Source organism: Azolla caroliniana, unplaced genomic scaffold (genome assembly GCF_043228905.1).
Source record: "Azolla caroliniana isolate FFs.n. ecotype wild unplaced genomic scaffold, voAzoCaro1.0.p SCAF_252, whole genome shotgun sequence".
NCBI lineage: Eukaryota > Viridiplantae > Streptophyta > Polypodiopsida > Salviniales > Salviniaceae > Azolla > Azolla caroliniana.
The window spans coordinates 11,693-27,557 of NW_028230687.1; the positions used below are offsets into that span (position 1 = coordinate 11,693).

General features: G+C 37.5%; 2 protein-coding genes across 3 annotated transcripts; one reads left to right on the plus strand and one right to left on the minus strand.

Annotated features, from left to right (window-relative positions):
- The first annotated feature begins 3,317 nt into the window (after positions 1-3,317).
- LOC147848715 (metal transporter Nramp1-like) lies at positions 3,318-11,521 on the plus strand. 2 transcript variants are annotated; one of them, XM_087338200.1, is made up of 13 exons: positions 3,318-3,548; positions 7,239-7,317; positions 7,424-7,464; positions 8,395-8,473; positions 8,602-8,706; positions 8,780-8,889; positions 8,986-9,167; positions 9,956-10,025; positions 10,110-10,283; positions 10,378-10,482; positions 10,582-10,713; positions 10,878-10,973; positions 11,141-11,521. In XM_087338200.1, exons 1-13 carry the CDS (start codon positions 3,426-3,428, stop codon positions 11,468-11,470), a joined length of 1,626 nt encoding a protein of 541 aa, XP_087194326.1. In that variant the 5' UTR covers positions 3,318-3,425; the 3' UTR covers positions 11,471-11,521. The 2 variants fall into 2 exon arrangements, with proteins under 2 accessions (XP_087194326.1, XP_087194327.1); XM_087338201.1 differs by lacking the exons at positions 3,318-3,548; positions 7,239-7,317; positions 7,424-7,464 and adding an exon at positions 8,201-8,308.
- A 1,605-nt stretch (positions 11,522-13,126) lies between these two features.
- LOC147848716 (pentatricopeptide repeat-containing protein At3g09040, mitochondrial-like) lies at positions 13,127-15,388 on the minus strand. The gene has a single exon (XM_087338198.1). The coding sequence runs from the start codon at positions 15,386-15,388 to the stop codon at positions 13,127-13,129; it is 2,262 nt and encodes a 753-aa protein (XP_087194324.1).
- Between the last annotated feature and the right edge of the window lie 477 nt (positions 15,389-15,865).

A 15,865-nucleotide genomic window follows, 5' to 3' on the forward strand; every position in this document is an offset into this window, starting at 1 on the left:
GTAATTGACCTAAGGGACATGTCTATTAAAAAATGTACGAGCAAGAAAATTTTACATATTTTCCTTTAAAATTAACAATAAGATATAAACTCATATATCAAATATCCTCGCTCACTTTTATGGATTTTTTTCACACAATCTTGAGGAGGTAACTCAGTCAATGTCCAACCCTAACTCTCCTAGGTCATCAAATAAGTTAGCAAGGTTTATAAGATTTGAGTTTGTAAGTGTACGGTTTAATAAATGGGATAACTCCACAATGTTGCCCCAAAATAATCAAAGAAAATTGAATTTAGGCCTATAATTTTATGGATTTTTTTCACACAATCTTGAGGAGGTAACTCAGTCAATGTCCAACCCTAACTCTCCTAGGTCATCAAATAAGTTAGCAAGGTTTATAAGATTTGAGTTTGTAAGTGTACGGTTTAATAAATGGGATAACTCCACAATGTTGCCCCAAAATAATCAAAGAAAATTGAATTTAGGCCTATAATAAGTAAATTAATTATGCTAATGCATAGGTGCAATGTTTGAACAAAACGTGATTCACATATGGGAAGGGATATTAGGGAAATGCATGGAGTGGTAATGATAAAAGAGCAACAAAGAAAGATGCCCACAAGGTATTGAATATGTATAATCGTTTCCTCACAACATAAACATTGTCGTGTGGATCCATCGTGATCATATTATGCATCCAATCACTCACAATTCATTTTAAGATGGCCAAAAAATCGAACATAATCTTTTGTGAAGGAATTGTAGGTCTACGAATAGGTGCACATACAACATATACGAAGCAAACTAGTAAGGTTAGATTCGAAAAGAAAAATATAAAATGTGTGGTTATCTACTAAGAAATCTCACATTTCAAAAGATCCATACACACGGTTAGCTAGAGAAAAGGTGAGACTTTCTCCCTACATCTAGCTCCTAGATAATTTTGACTAGAGAGTACAGAAGATACTTATATGCCTAACAATGTTTGAGAGTGACAATTGACCCTAGAGTACCTTTTCAATTGATTCCATATAGACGGAGAGAGAACAATATCACATAATCTCCTATTGATATATAATGATGGTAGAGGGCACCTTTAAAACTTGGAAAAAGGTTAAAGGTAGAATATTTTCCTACACACGGTTAAACTTTGACTCGGGTTATACTTTTATCGGATCTTGATGGATACCGTATATTCAGTCACTTGAAGATCGAATTGCACATTACGTTTTGTGATGTAATAACAATAGTTAGAAATAGGTCAAAGTTTTAGTTTTGTTCTCTTATGCTAATCAAAGTTAAGCACGATCCACGTGTTTTAAAAACCACAATGGCTATCTTTAAAGTCAACCTAAGCCAGAGTCTCCTGAGAGTAGGGTGCATGTGATGAAAGAAGTATGGAAACATTGTGGTTGGTTGTATAAGGCTTGATATATGCATCAATAATGTGGGGGACCCAATGATAAATGATAAGTTATAACTATCATTCCCAATAGTGCAAAAGCGATTTCCAACCTACATTCTAAGTTAAGACAACGTTTTAAAGGTTACATTGCTCACATGAGGCCACAACCATGATCCATTTCTTATGGTACTAAGTTTATAGTAGTTTGATGAGAGTGCATCCATAGCGTGTCTCATTTAGCTAATAATGGAGTATTACAAGCATTATTGTCGGTCCTTACATTTAGCCTATCAAACGTGGTGGTGTTTATAACACAATTTGTCATCTTTATATATTAGGACATTGAATTTGTTCAAGACATTCTCATGTCATAAGCTTGAGTCAAATACAGAAGACCCCAAGGACAACCTACCTCATCTTTTGGTCATGTCTCGAGTGCTAACATATTGTGAATCAATAAGTATTTGTTGGCAATGTTAGGCCTTTAGAATGACTATCCACACATATGAATACTTGATAAAAATGATATTGGACTGCAAACAAGGCAATAATATAGTTTGAGGTGCAACTTTTCTCAACCACAATTGGAATGAATGCATGTCAAGCACGTTGAACATCACGATTATAACAACATTACCACTCTCTTAGACATTCTTAGACGTGGATAATTAAGTGATCTATGGTTGTGAAACAAAACATGAATGTAAATAATTGTTCAAACCCTCAATTCTTGGTAGAAAAGCAATGTGTCAACCTACTTTTAAATGCAAGAACACTACATCATGATAAATAAAGTAAGAGCTTTGTGCAACCTACTTTGGTCAATAAATGTTACCCTTCCAAACCATATACTACAATATTTTGTTGTACAAATCTCAATTAAACACCTTGATTGTGAAGAGGATTGCCATCTCTTTTGTTTTGAAGGACCATTCCTTATTCTCATTGCCTACATAGTGGTTGTGTTGAACTACGGTTTATCTCTCACTACTCGCATTTGCAACTCGGTGAGTTTATGTTGCTTTTGGCACCACAAGTCATTAATCAAACAAAATGCATGTAGTTGCTTCCTTGGTCACACTTGGAAAAAGTGTGTCCTTATCTACAACGATAAACACTTCAAGGACAATATACATTACCCAATAATCAAAGACATACATATGATCTAGATTCTAGATGATCAATATTGCAAACTCATGCATTTGTTATCAATTTGGTTATTGGGACTCAACCTATGGGGTCACTTCAGTGACGGGATCACCAAGATCCCAAATTGTTTGGTGTGTTAATGATTCCAACATTTTTCTCAAATTTTTCGTACACTTAACTTTTTTTAATCATTCTTCTCAACATTTTTTTGTTGCATAGGAACTTCGTCTAAAAACAAATATATAACATTAAAATAACTTGAGGTCGCATCATGCATTTGGGGGTCACTTTGTGGCGACAATTGGAAATTTCAAATGCCAAGCTACATGTCATATGAACCCTGTACCCAAACCATTAATTGGGAAACATCTTAGAGGATACGAGAGCATCATTTGGCCTTTTTTTCTACACACAATATCTAGGCGCACCATAAGCAATAGTGACACAAACCATTAACTGGGAGAGGGAGGTGGGGGTGATATGGAACGATCAAATCAAAGAATAAGACAATACAGGTACATCACAGAACTGGAACACAAAGGCGCATGGATCGAGTCCGGACACTGGCTACTCTCTATATCTCTCTCTCTCTTTCTTTCTTTCTCTCTCTCTCACACACACACACACACCCACACACAAAGAGACACAGACTCAGGAAGTGTGTAAACTAAAAGCTTTCAATGAGTTGGAAGTGTAAGTGTTTGGGAAAGAAATTGTCGAGGTCCCAAGATCTTCTACTTCTTCTTCTTCTTCTTCTTCTTCTTCTTCATCTTTGTATTTGTGTTCCTCTTGTAGGAAATAGTCACGGCAGAGAAAAAGAAAACACCACGCCCCCTCACGGTGTTTCCTGATTCTCTCTCTCTCTCTCTCCATGGAACCCGAGAAGGAAGGACCGCCCAATAGATCACGCTATGAACCTGTTGTCAATCAAGAAGACTCTTCTGGTCTTCACAAAGGTGATCCTGTCAAAGACTTGCAAGTAGAGATTCCTCTGGTAATAATAATAATAATAATAACAATACAATCATAATAATAATCTCTCCCTCTCTGCGTGTTTCTTTTTCTCATCCTTTCTACTCTAAATGTTCTGTTTTTATGAGGTCTTAGCAGACAGCTCAGGCCTCAGATGATCATGGTATTGGCCAACGTTTTTCAAAAGCATTAGGGGTACGGTTAGGGTTATCAGGAATATAACAGACATCTCAGAACTTAGAAGATCATGATAATGCAAACATCTTAGTAATCATTAAGCTTAGGATTATTGAGAAATAAGTGTGGGATATCTCTTTTTGTTCTACTCATCCAATCTGAAGTTTTTAAAGTTTTTTCAGACATTTCAGGTGTCAGATCATGTCAATAAAGAGATATAGGGAGAACAAAGGATATGGTTACCAAGAAATCGATGTGGATAGTTTTCTAAGAAATAGAAAAATCAGTTTCTCATTTTTCCTGTTCTTCAAATTTGCAGAATTTGGCAGGGTCATGCTAATGCAAAATTTTGGAAAAGGAAATAGGGTTACAGAAACTTGGAATTGGGTTTAAGAATCAGTTTAGATCACCTCAATTTTCCATCATAATGAGAGGAAAAACGAACATGATGATTCTGTGTGCAGTACAACAAAAGAAAGTGATAACTAATCAATTTAATTCCATCCATTTTCATCTTCAATTTATAGATGTCAACGACATCTTGTGATGCCAAAGGCATGTAATCATTTGACTGCTGAGGTTTCACAAGCTTCTTAAGTTCCACTGATTATGATGCGACCCTCATTGTGGGTATGCTGATGTGACATCATCAAGTTAATCTCTGGATACTGATGTGTCATTTGTCTGACACACAATGGAAGTGAATAGTCTCTGTCCTCCATCCTGTGCCATTGTTGTACCATCATGTGCGGTGTGAGAATCACGATCCAAATTAAGCAATTGACATCACGCTAATCTCCGGGTGCGGATGTGTTCTCTGTCCAACGCACAATGGAACTGAATAGCCTCTGTCTTCTATCCTGTGCCGTCATTATACCATCATGGCTTGGGAAGATCTCAAATCTCTTCAGATGTTTCCATTTAGTACTTCCTTAGAAGTATAAGACCTTGGAATTTAGCAATAGTTAAGTTGTTCACGAGCATTGTTCGTCCACAATCGCCCCCACCCCCACCTCACTCCTACTCCCACTCCGACTTCCACTCCCACTTCCACTCCTGGTGTCTCATCTTTTGCCTAGCCTTGTAGATCCTTCACGTACCTGTACTTAACATGGTATTTCTGACATTTGAATTTTTTTGAGGATTATAGTATTAACATTGTTGAGTGAATATTGGATTTTGGCATTTATAGTGAGGTACTACTCTGCTGTGGCGATCTTTGACAAAGTTTTGGTAATAGGCTTTCAAGCAAGTAGGAACCTATATGTCAAGAAGATTAGTACCTTGTTTAGTGGTAGGCATCTCACCTTAAGTCTCATGTTAAAGGCATTTAGCACATGCCTTGGTTGGAGATTGTGTACACTAAGAAGCTCAAGGAACCCATCATCACATTGTTGCACTCTAGGAACCTCTCTTGATAGAGAGGTGATAAAGAGAAAAAAGGGAAACAAGTTTAACACTTATTATTAAGGCCAGATTGGTCTATAGGACAAATCAGATGTGCAAAGGTGTGCTATTGGAAATAGTACAGAATGATATAAATTTCACGTGAGATGCTTATATGATTCTGTAGTACAAGGAAAATGAGGTGTCACACCTTCCAAACTAAGCTAGCTCTTTATAAATCCAACCTTAGGTTATGTTTCTGGATATGGCCATCTAGAATTAACCTATATTAATGGACCTATCTCTAGTATTTATCGACGTCATAATCTTGTGCTTGAAGCAGGTGATACACAATAACTTGTTCCTCTACCATATGTTACTTAATGTGGGGTATCTGATAGGTTTCCCTTGATTGTCAAAGTAACATCACTCCTTACCTGCTACAATGTAACTGCACCCACTAAAAGAGATCGTAACACTAGTGTTTTAAGCGTAAGAGACAAACTATGCAGTACTCACAAGTTTGTGCTGTTTCCCAAAATGCTCTTGGTCATCCTTGAGAAAGAAAGAAAAATGGTAATATTGTAGTAATCGAGAAATAAGGATGAATTTACCATGTAATTTTCTCAAGAAGCACAAAACATTTCTCTTTGGGGGATATAGCCATGCTGAGTTTCTTCAGTCAGAATGTATATACTGTGATTTTTACTTCAGTCAGAATTAGGACGGATGGCAATTTTGAAGGAATTTCGGTATGCATAATATACGACCCTGTTTTCTACATATAAACAATGATTGCAAGGTTGAAGGCTTAGGCCATGAAATTTCTTGAAGCTGAAGGTCATGAAATTTCTATATAGAGCAGATGAAATAAGGAGTGAAAGAGGAGGGATATAGCTCAGCTGGTAAGGTTGTCTGGTGGAGGCCAGGCTATGCATTTAAATCCTACATTCAACAGGTTCACCCAGTAAAATAGTGAGAAGAGTGAAATTTGAGCCACCGTCAGGTGCATGGGCTAGTAAACATACTTTGCTTAAAGTTTATTAAACATCTTCCTTTTTGACTGATTGGAGCAGCAAAATCGGAGATTTTCAGGACTGTTGACTATGCAGGTGTATACCCTCCTTTGCAGTAGACCTGTACTTGTTCTTGGGATGTAAAGTTCATTACACTTGTCACTGCATGAAGGTATTGTAGGCGTGTTTCCACCCTGATATTGCCTATGGGACCTCCTGCATGGTAAAACATTTTGAAGGATGATTCACAATGGATTTTGCCATTATTTTTCTGCCCAAAATTTCTGATTTTATAAATACACAAGGATAATACCTTCTATGGACATTGGACATTGGACATGGACTGGGTGATTAGATCCCTAGGGGAAGCAAGAATATTTGAACCCCATGTGAATCCTGGGAAACTTCATGAATGGCACCTTTGGAGTTGGAAACCACTATGCCTCTGGTTTGGGATCTAGGTGAGTTGAGATGGTCCTAAAATTCATGACTGCATGCCAGTCCTTTCTTTTGGGTATCCTTTGTGGGTTGGGACACGTATTTATTGGTCAAGGCTCAAGAGCATGCGATTAAAACCTTGGTTTCGTGGAGACTTCATCATGCAATTCCTAGTCATTTTGTATTTTGCCCTTTTGAAGACACTCAGGTATAGTTCTTCTCGTCTCTGTCTCTTTCTCTCTCTCAGCTTTCTGCTCATGTTTTTTACATGTAAAACATGTTGACGATTAAATAATTGTAGTTTTACCCTTGTTTGGAGTTTTCCAAACTTTGATGTCAATGCATAAGTAAGATGCAAATAGGGTTGTCCAAATTTTGATTTCAATGGCTTTGACAAGCCGTAGACAAGTGTTTAGAGTATTTTTTGTTTGATACCCAGAAAGCAAGTCCAAGAGGCATAAATAAGTGTTTAGAGTATTTTCTGTTTAATACCCAGAAAACAAGTCCAAGAGGCGTAATATGTCTTTAACTATAGGATCACATAAATTCTTTCTATTGGGAAGCATTTGTTAGAACTAAATGTTCCCCATTTCTAGACTTGGAAATCGTTTAAGCAAAACTACGGGATAATAAAACTATGTGCGAGTCTAAGAAACTTTTGAATATACAACATTTTCTGTCTTTAATATTTGCAGAACCGAGGTTTGAGGAAACTTTTTGCATATGCTGGACCAGGGTTTCTTGTTTCTATTGCATACATGGACCCTGGAAATTGTAAGTCAAAGAATAAATGAAAGTTTTCATCCACTCACTTCGATTTGCTTCTGGGAACACAATAAAACAAAAGTTTTGATATTGTCTCATCTTCATGAAATTTTAGTTGAAAGTGACCTTCAAGCTGGTGCAAAATATAAGTTTGAGGTATGCAAACTTTACCTGATTTAAGATTTAGAAAAACACCTATAGCACTAGTAAAACTATAAAATTTTAATCAGAATCCAGATTAATGTAAATTGTTGCATTGTTCATTTTTGGAAGGATATTTAATCATTTTCTGTGTCTTTTCCTGCCTGAAAGTCTACTGGACTCTGTTAACAACCTGACTTTATTTTCTGGACTAAGAAATTACCCCTCTTCCTAAAGAGAAGATCAATAAATCAAGAAAATAATTTTGCATTTATCACTACCTCACATGTATGTATGGAACTTTAAAGGAGCTAGGCTGCAAAGGCAATGAAATTCATCGAAATCACGGTTTTCTTTCCCTCCAATTCATCTTGCCCGCTCAGTCAAAGTCATCATCTTGTCCCACATTTCCCACACCTACAGCTAAGGTATTTTAAAGTTGCACATGGAATTTGAACGTAGGAATACAAGCAGTTCAAATTTCCACTCTGATGAGAGTTACTTTTTCAATTTTGACAAAAACATGCGCATGCACTTAACCTCTGAAACATCTCATTAGAGATGATAATATAACAAATTCGATCCTTGCTGTCAGGTCACAATACTGGTCATGAATATTGCATCACCATCTTAATGTTGCCATAATGTAGATGCTAGTAATCCATTATAAAAGAACGAGAGGGAGGCAGAGTTGGTGAAACTTTGCATAGATATAGTGAATTTGTGACCTTGATCTAGGCTATACACATCATGAGTGGCATCAAAAATATGCGCGAGATGCATGACTGCAGCAAAGTGTATAAGTATGAACAAAAGAGATAGTATACTGTTATAGAACCGAACAGTTATGTTCAGACAGGTAATTGAATGCTATTCACAACATCACTGATGTGAATATAGGAGATGTGTTCCATTTTGATTGATTTAATTCAATTGGTGTTGCAGCTTCTTTGGGTACTTCTGATAGCAACCATAGCAGGAGCAGTTGTGCAATCTCTGGCTTCTAACTTGGGAGTTGTTACAGGTCAATTTTTTCATGTGGTTCTGATCTGGTTTTTCTGGATAGTTGTCAATGCATTGATTCTTGTGATTCATCTAGACTTCTCAAGGATGCTGATAGTTTTTGATATGAAAGATCATGTTTGGTTTCAGGAAAGCATTTAGCAGAACATTGCAGGGCAGAGTACCCACCATCGACAAACTTTATTCTATGGGTTTTAGCAGAATTAGCTATTGTTGCAAGTGACATTCCTGAAGGTCAGTCTTCTATTGTTTGCTTTCTTCTTGATTTTGTCATGATTATGCAGCTTACAATTGCGTTATTTTTCAGTAATTGGGACAGCGTATGCCCTTAATATGCTATTCCATATTGAATTGTGGATCGGAGTCATCTTGACAGGCTTTAGCACTCTAATATTTCTTGGCTTACAGCAATATGGGGTGATTCCTATGCTCAAATCTTGGTGGTAATTTTATAACAAAGTTTATTCAGTATTTTACCAACTTTTGTTTTCTATATAATGGTGTTGGTTGTAGGTGAGAAAGTTGGAAGTATTCATATTCTTTTTGGTTTTGACTATCGCATGCTGCTTCTTCTTGGAGTTGCACTATGCAGAACCCTCTTATACAGAGATTATGTATGGACTCATTGTTCCACAGTTGAAAGGAGATGGGTCTTTTGCAATCGCCATTTCTCTTTTGGGTGCAATGGTCATGCCGTAAGTCTTGCTTTCCATGCGTTATTTTTTATGTATAGGAACGTAATGCGGATTTTTAACCATTTAAGAGGTTTTTGCTTATCATACAACCATCTGCTCTATCCATGCATAGCATGAGTTGTATCATTCTCCAAAGATGTTCTATTTACTGTATGGAGTGCTGACCTTCTACCTGTATCAATACTCTTATAGAAGCTCCACTCTGACTGTTAGACTGGTCATATGGCTTTTTAGCTTCTCAAGTCATAAACAATGCATAGATATTGTTCTGTTAAATGATATGGTATGCCCTGTAAATTACTGCCCTGAACTCGAATGTTTTGGCATTGTTCCTTCTTGATTCTAGAGATTAACCTTGGGTTGTTGCCAGAGCTCCAACATCTTGCAACCTCCTAATTTTTATGTGTCCCTATTGTAACCATCTGTTGCAAATCATTCATCTTGTGTCATGATCAATGATTTAATGTGAACATACACTAGCATGTCTAGCATTTTTTTTCTGTGTGACTTTTGTCCTTTAACTGAAATTATTGCAAAGATGATAGATTCAATGAATTTCATTTTGGTTGTCTCTATGCATTTTTGCCAGTTTTTAAATTTTTCTCTTTCAATCATGTTGGGATATTTAATTAACAGAAAAGTTCCATTTTAAATCACTGAACATTTGGTAGTCCCTATGCAAGTTTTACCATTACTTTAATCATTCTCTTTCAAACATGTTGGAATATTTAATTATTTGAAATAGTCTTGTTTTAAATCACTGCACCGCTTTCGGCATTTTGCTACAGTCACAACCTTTATCTTCATTCCGCTTTGGTTTTAACAAGGAAGACTCCTCGAACTGTCCAAGGAATCAAGGTATTTTGCATTCAAAGAGCGTATCTGTGAAAAACATTCTCCAGTCCCAGATTCTTATTTTAATTCAGTTCCTTTTTTGTGCAGGATGGGTGTAGATACAACCTTGTAGAATGTTGTTTTGCTTTGCTGGTGTCATTTATCATAAATATTGCCGTGGTTTCTGTTAGTGGAGCTGTCTGCAGCAGTCCAAACATATCTACTGAGGATGCAGAGAACTGTAAAGACCTCGATCTTAATCGTGCTGCCTTCCTTTTGAAAGTAGCGTTATAACTTGCCCATTGTTCTTGGACTAAATGTATGCAAAAGCTTCTCGAGGGCACACTGAATATGATCATGTCACTTCGATTTACAGAATTCTTTGGGTTCATGGAGTTCTACTGTGTTTGCGATTGCATTGCTGGCCTCTGGACAAAGCTCTACAATAACTGGAACTTACGCTGGCCAATATGTTATGCAGGTAGGTGTGTATTCTATGTTAATGCAGGACATACAAAGTAGAACGTTGAAAATCTCAGTTTATTTGGCCATAAGATTTCCTTTTTGTCTGAAATTGCAGGGATTTTTGCAACTGAAATATTCTCCATGGATTAGAAACATGCTAACCAGATGTGTAGCAATTGTACCCAGCCTTATTGTGTCACTCATTGCTGGACCTAGTGGTGCTGGAAAATTGATCATTGTATCTTCGGTAGGGGTTCTTAGATACCTTTAATTCGTTTGATAATGTAATGTTCTTCTAGATAGAAATTTGTCCCAATTTGTTCTCTCTTTTTCTGGAGGGATTATTTGGTCACTTGCTAAAATATTGTTATGATTGATTGGAAATGCTATTCCTGCTGCGATTTTTCACAGATGATTCTGTCATTTGAATTGCCTTTTGCGCTTCTTCCTCTTTTGAAGTTCACAAGCAACAGTCTGAAGATGGGGTGCCATGCCAATTCGAGAAGGGTAATCTTGATTCCCTTGTTTTAAAAGTATATATCCATAAAAGTACTACTTTGGGCTTCATTAATATCTCAAGGCTTACGTATGAACTGTATACCAGAAAATCATGTATTTGTTATCTGAAGTATGAAGAAGATAAGCCATATACGTGCATTACTTGTGTTGGATAGGTTGCTGGCCTTGCTTGGAGCATTGGTAGCTGTATAATCCTCATTAACCTCTTCTACCTTTCAAGTCAATGTGTTTATTGGATCCATACGAGCACAAGATTTAAACCAATTCAATGGGCCATTGGAATTTTGGGTTCTATTGGTTTATTGGCATATGCCAGCTTTATAGGCTACCTTGCATTGAGGAACGATAGAACAGAGACATACATTTTGCATGATATGCAAGAAATGATTGATCCTTTTGAGGATGAAAAGTCTCTTTCAGTTGAGATGAATGAACATCATAGGCCATTGACCATTGTTAATTCAAGCCAGTTAAGTGTAAAATAAATAGGAGAAATCATTATCAATCAAAAAAATCTCTCTTTTTCTTTCTAAAAAGCACTATAGAGGTGGTGTGTTTTGCAAGAGGTTTTGCCCAAAAATCAAGAGGTGATTTTTAAGCACATACATCATATATTCTTATGAGTGTGGATCAAATCAGATGTGAACATACCATACGTAGGTAGATGAACACATAATTATTTTGTGTAAGATGGAAGTTCCTTCATTTAGAAGTTTTCCTGTAGGCGCAAACTTGTGTTCTTTGTCATGTTCTCGTTTTCATTATGGAAACTTGACATGAGTGAGAATGATCTATCACCAAAAATACTTTGTACCAAGTGTTTCTAATTCTCTGGTTCCCAGGAAGAGATTCTTAGATGTGCAGCACAAGTATCAGAGCAGCTAAATGTATCTGTCCATTGTATACACTGCAGCTAAAGTATTGAAATTGAGGCATTAGACATTATTTAACGATTGGTTTAGCAATATAGCATTTTTACTCAATTTTGAGGGTTACTAGATCGGTTGTAACAAAAATCTGATATAAGAGGAAAACAATAAAACCTGATTGTATGTAACATACATATTAGTCAAAGCCTTTACATGTGGACACTGCACAAATCTACATTTTATGAGTAAACCATCAGTGGATGGAGTCTGCCTCAATGTCATTGTTTCTCTATTTCTGTTCTATGGTTTTGCTTCAGTAGTCCAATTGGTCTAATTAATGCATCCTTGATATGGAATATCATGAAGATACACCCACCCACCCACTACATAGTGTTGCAATGAAATAGGGAATTAAATGCACAATAACGAAATGTGCAGCACGGATTTATTAAGTTTTATCCATTTGCAAATTATGCTGCATATGTGATACAGGAAGATTGAGATGTGGGCATTAGTGCATGATCTAGTCCATCACTGCTTTTGATCTCTCCCTATGACATGAAGATTGATGCCAAGCATCTAGTGTAATGCTCTAGCATTATGATATTTAAATTTGCATGTCGTCATACATCTATTTTGTAGTGCTGTTTCAGATTTTGATGGGATAGCATATGTTATTACTAGTGCAAACATTGTTGGGTCTCATAGAGATGTTAATACAATATTTCTATTGTTTCTTTCATATATATGATGGTAATATAACACTCACACATATATCACTTACAATAGAGCTGCATGGCTCATTGAAATGAAAGAACCATGTGAATATTCCAACAAGTCTTAGCAATGCACTTCAATGAAAAGTAAATACACCTGCAGCACAAACTTATGGGAAGGCCTTCAACAAGCAGTTGAGGAATAGGTTCAGCTATATTAACAAGTTAACGTTTAGGAGTTTTAGTTTTAACACATCAGGACAGTCTTCTAATGATATTGAAGTTGTCAACATTGTGTACTTCATTCTCATAGAGTCAATACTTTGTGAGCCTCAAATGCCACAAGGATATTGTACGAGCATTATATAGAACATTGCCTAATCAAAAGCTTTCCTCCCAAGCTTCATATTCCCTCGTTCCTTATAATCACCTAGTAGTACAAGCCACATTGCCAAATAGTCCAACAATGGGATTGCTTGTCTCACCAACATGGCCTTATCGAACCTACCACCTTCTCATGCTATTGAAGTTTTTTTTAATGTAGTTGTCGTATGAATCAACATGCATATTTCATTCTCATAGCTTCAACTCTTTGTGCATCTTTGTGCATCCCAGACACTGCAAAGATATTAGCCATATGAGCATAAGCTATTGTACATGTATTATCTAGTTGTACTGATTGATCAAAGGCTAACCTCCCAACCTTTACATTTCCCCATTTCCTACAAGAGCCTAACAACGCAAGCCACACTACCAAGTAATCCAACGATGGCATCGCATGTATCACCGATAGGGCCTTATCAAACCTCCCACTGTATCCAAAAGCCACCACCATGCAAGTATAATGCTCTAGGTTTGGAAGGATACTATACTCCCTTATCATTGTGTTCAGAACAATTTGGGCATCCTCTATGAGTCCAGAGTGACCACATGCACTTAGAACACACGAGAGTGTAACATCATCCGGAGATATCTTATCCTCTTGCATTTGTTCAAAGCACTTTAGGGCTTCTTTGGCTTGCCCTTGTTGTGCATATCCAGAGATTAATGCATTCCAACCAACAATATCTCGGGTTGGAAGCTCTTGAAGCAGTTGCAAAGCTTTGGCTGGGGCACCACATTTTGCATACATATCCACCAAAGCATTGCCAAGCATGAGATGCTTCAATAGCAAGCCACTATTGAAAATCTCCTCATGGATTTGTATGCCCTTTTCCATGGCTCCTGTGCTTTTACACACTTTGAGGATAGAAATGAAGGTAACCACATCAGGGCATAAGCCATCTCTTTGCATCTCTTCTAAGCACTCCAATGCTTCATGGCATTGCCCTAGTTGAGCATATCCTCCAATCAGGGCATTCCACGTAGCTGTGGTTCGGGTGGCAATATTTTCGAGGACCCCTCGAGCTTTCACCATCCTACTACACTTGGCATACATATCCACCACAGCTGTGCTAAGAACAATATCCTTTTCTAGTAAACCCTTGGTGGTAACATCTTCATGAATTTTTTCACCTTTCAGAATGGCTCTAACACTTCCGCACGCCTTCAACGTGGAAATGAATGTGACCACATTTGGAGAGAACCCCTCACTTTGCATCCGTTCGAAACAGTTCAATGCTTCAAGCCCTTGTCCTTGTTGGGCATAGCCAGCAATTACCGAAGACCAAGTGATGACATCTCGCATGGAAAGCTCATCTAGTACTCTTTGTGCTTTGGCTGGAAAACCACATTTCACATACATATCCACCAAAGCATTCCCAAGCACTGTATTATTACTCAGCAAGCCCCTATTCAAGACCTCATCATGGATTTGCTTACCCTTGTTGATTGCTCTTGCACGGCCACATGCCATCAAGATGGAAATGAATGTGACCACATCTGAAAAGATACCCTCACTTTGCATCCGCTTGAAACATCCAAATGCCTCGTCACATTGCCCATGCCTTGCGAACCCAGAGATTAGTGCATTCCATGATATGACATTCCGAATAAGAAGCTCTTTGAGGATCCTTTGAGCTTTCACAAGCTCTCCATGCCTAGCATACATATCCACCAAAGCAGTGCCCACAACAACATCCTGCTCCAGAAATCCTCTCTTAAGAATTTGATCATGGATGTCCTTGCCAACCTCTATAGCCATCTCTATTGCACCCAGACTGCCACATGCTTTCAGTATGCAAATAAATGTAACTCCATCTGGAATGACATCATCTCTACGCATTTTCTCATAGCATTTTATTGCCTCAAAAGCCTTTTGCCCTTTTTGGGCATATCCAGAAATGAGTGTATTCCAAGAGACAACGTCTCGGATTGGAAGATCATCCAGCACTTGTCTTGCTTTTGCTAGATCACCACATTTGGCATACATATCTATCAAAGCATTACCAAGAGGAACATTCTTACCCAACAACCCACTTCTTGCAATGTGGTCATGAACTTCCTTGCCTTTATCTATGGCCCTAAGAATGCCACATGCCTTCAAGGTGCATATAAATGTGACCGAATCAGGGCTCAGACCTTCGCATTGCATTTTTTCAAAGGTGTTTAGAGCCTCACGAGGTTGCCCTTCTTGTGCATACCCTGCAATGAGTGCATTCCAAGATACCACACTTCTATTTGGAAGCATCTCTATCACTTCCTTAGCTTTTGGAAGCATTCTACATTTAGCATACATGGTGATCAAAGAAGTGGCTATATAAGGACTCTTTTCAAGGAATCCTTTCTTTATAATTTCATCATGTAGATTTATGCCTCTTTTGAGGTTCTTGTGCTTGGCACATGACTTGAGCAAAGCCACAAATGTGAACTCTTCCATGTGGGTGGTATTCATTTGATTGCTAATCATTTTCTGATAGGTTTCTATAGTTTCCCATAGCAAAATGCAGTCATGTCCTTAGCTCTTCATATATATATATATATATATATATAGAGAGAGAGAGAGAGAGGGTTGTGTGTGCACGTATGCATGCTCCTCCCATCTGCCCTTTATAGGTTAGGTCTTCTTTAATCTCTTCATTAGATCTTATCTCGTTTTTGTGGAATTGGGTTCACCATAGAAAAAACAGAGCAAAAGTTATGCCATCTCATCACCCCCATGATAACAGAGGAGAATTAAGTAAATAAGCTTTCTCTAGGAGAATTATTAAGTTTTCTCTTTCCTGCCGATCACTTGCATTAATAAATGAGAAAAGGTGAAGAAATTTTTACACAAAATGCTTCCACAATCCCGTGTATTAACTGATGTCTAAAATCTCATCACAAAAACCTCAAAGTTGTCCCAGTGGGAAGCTGC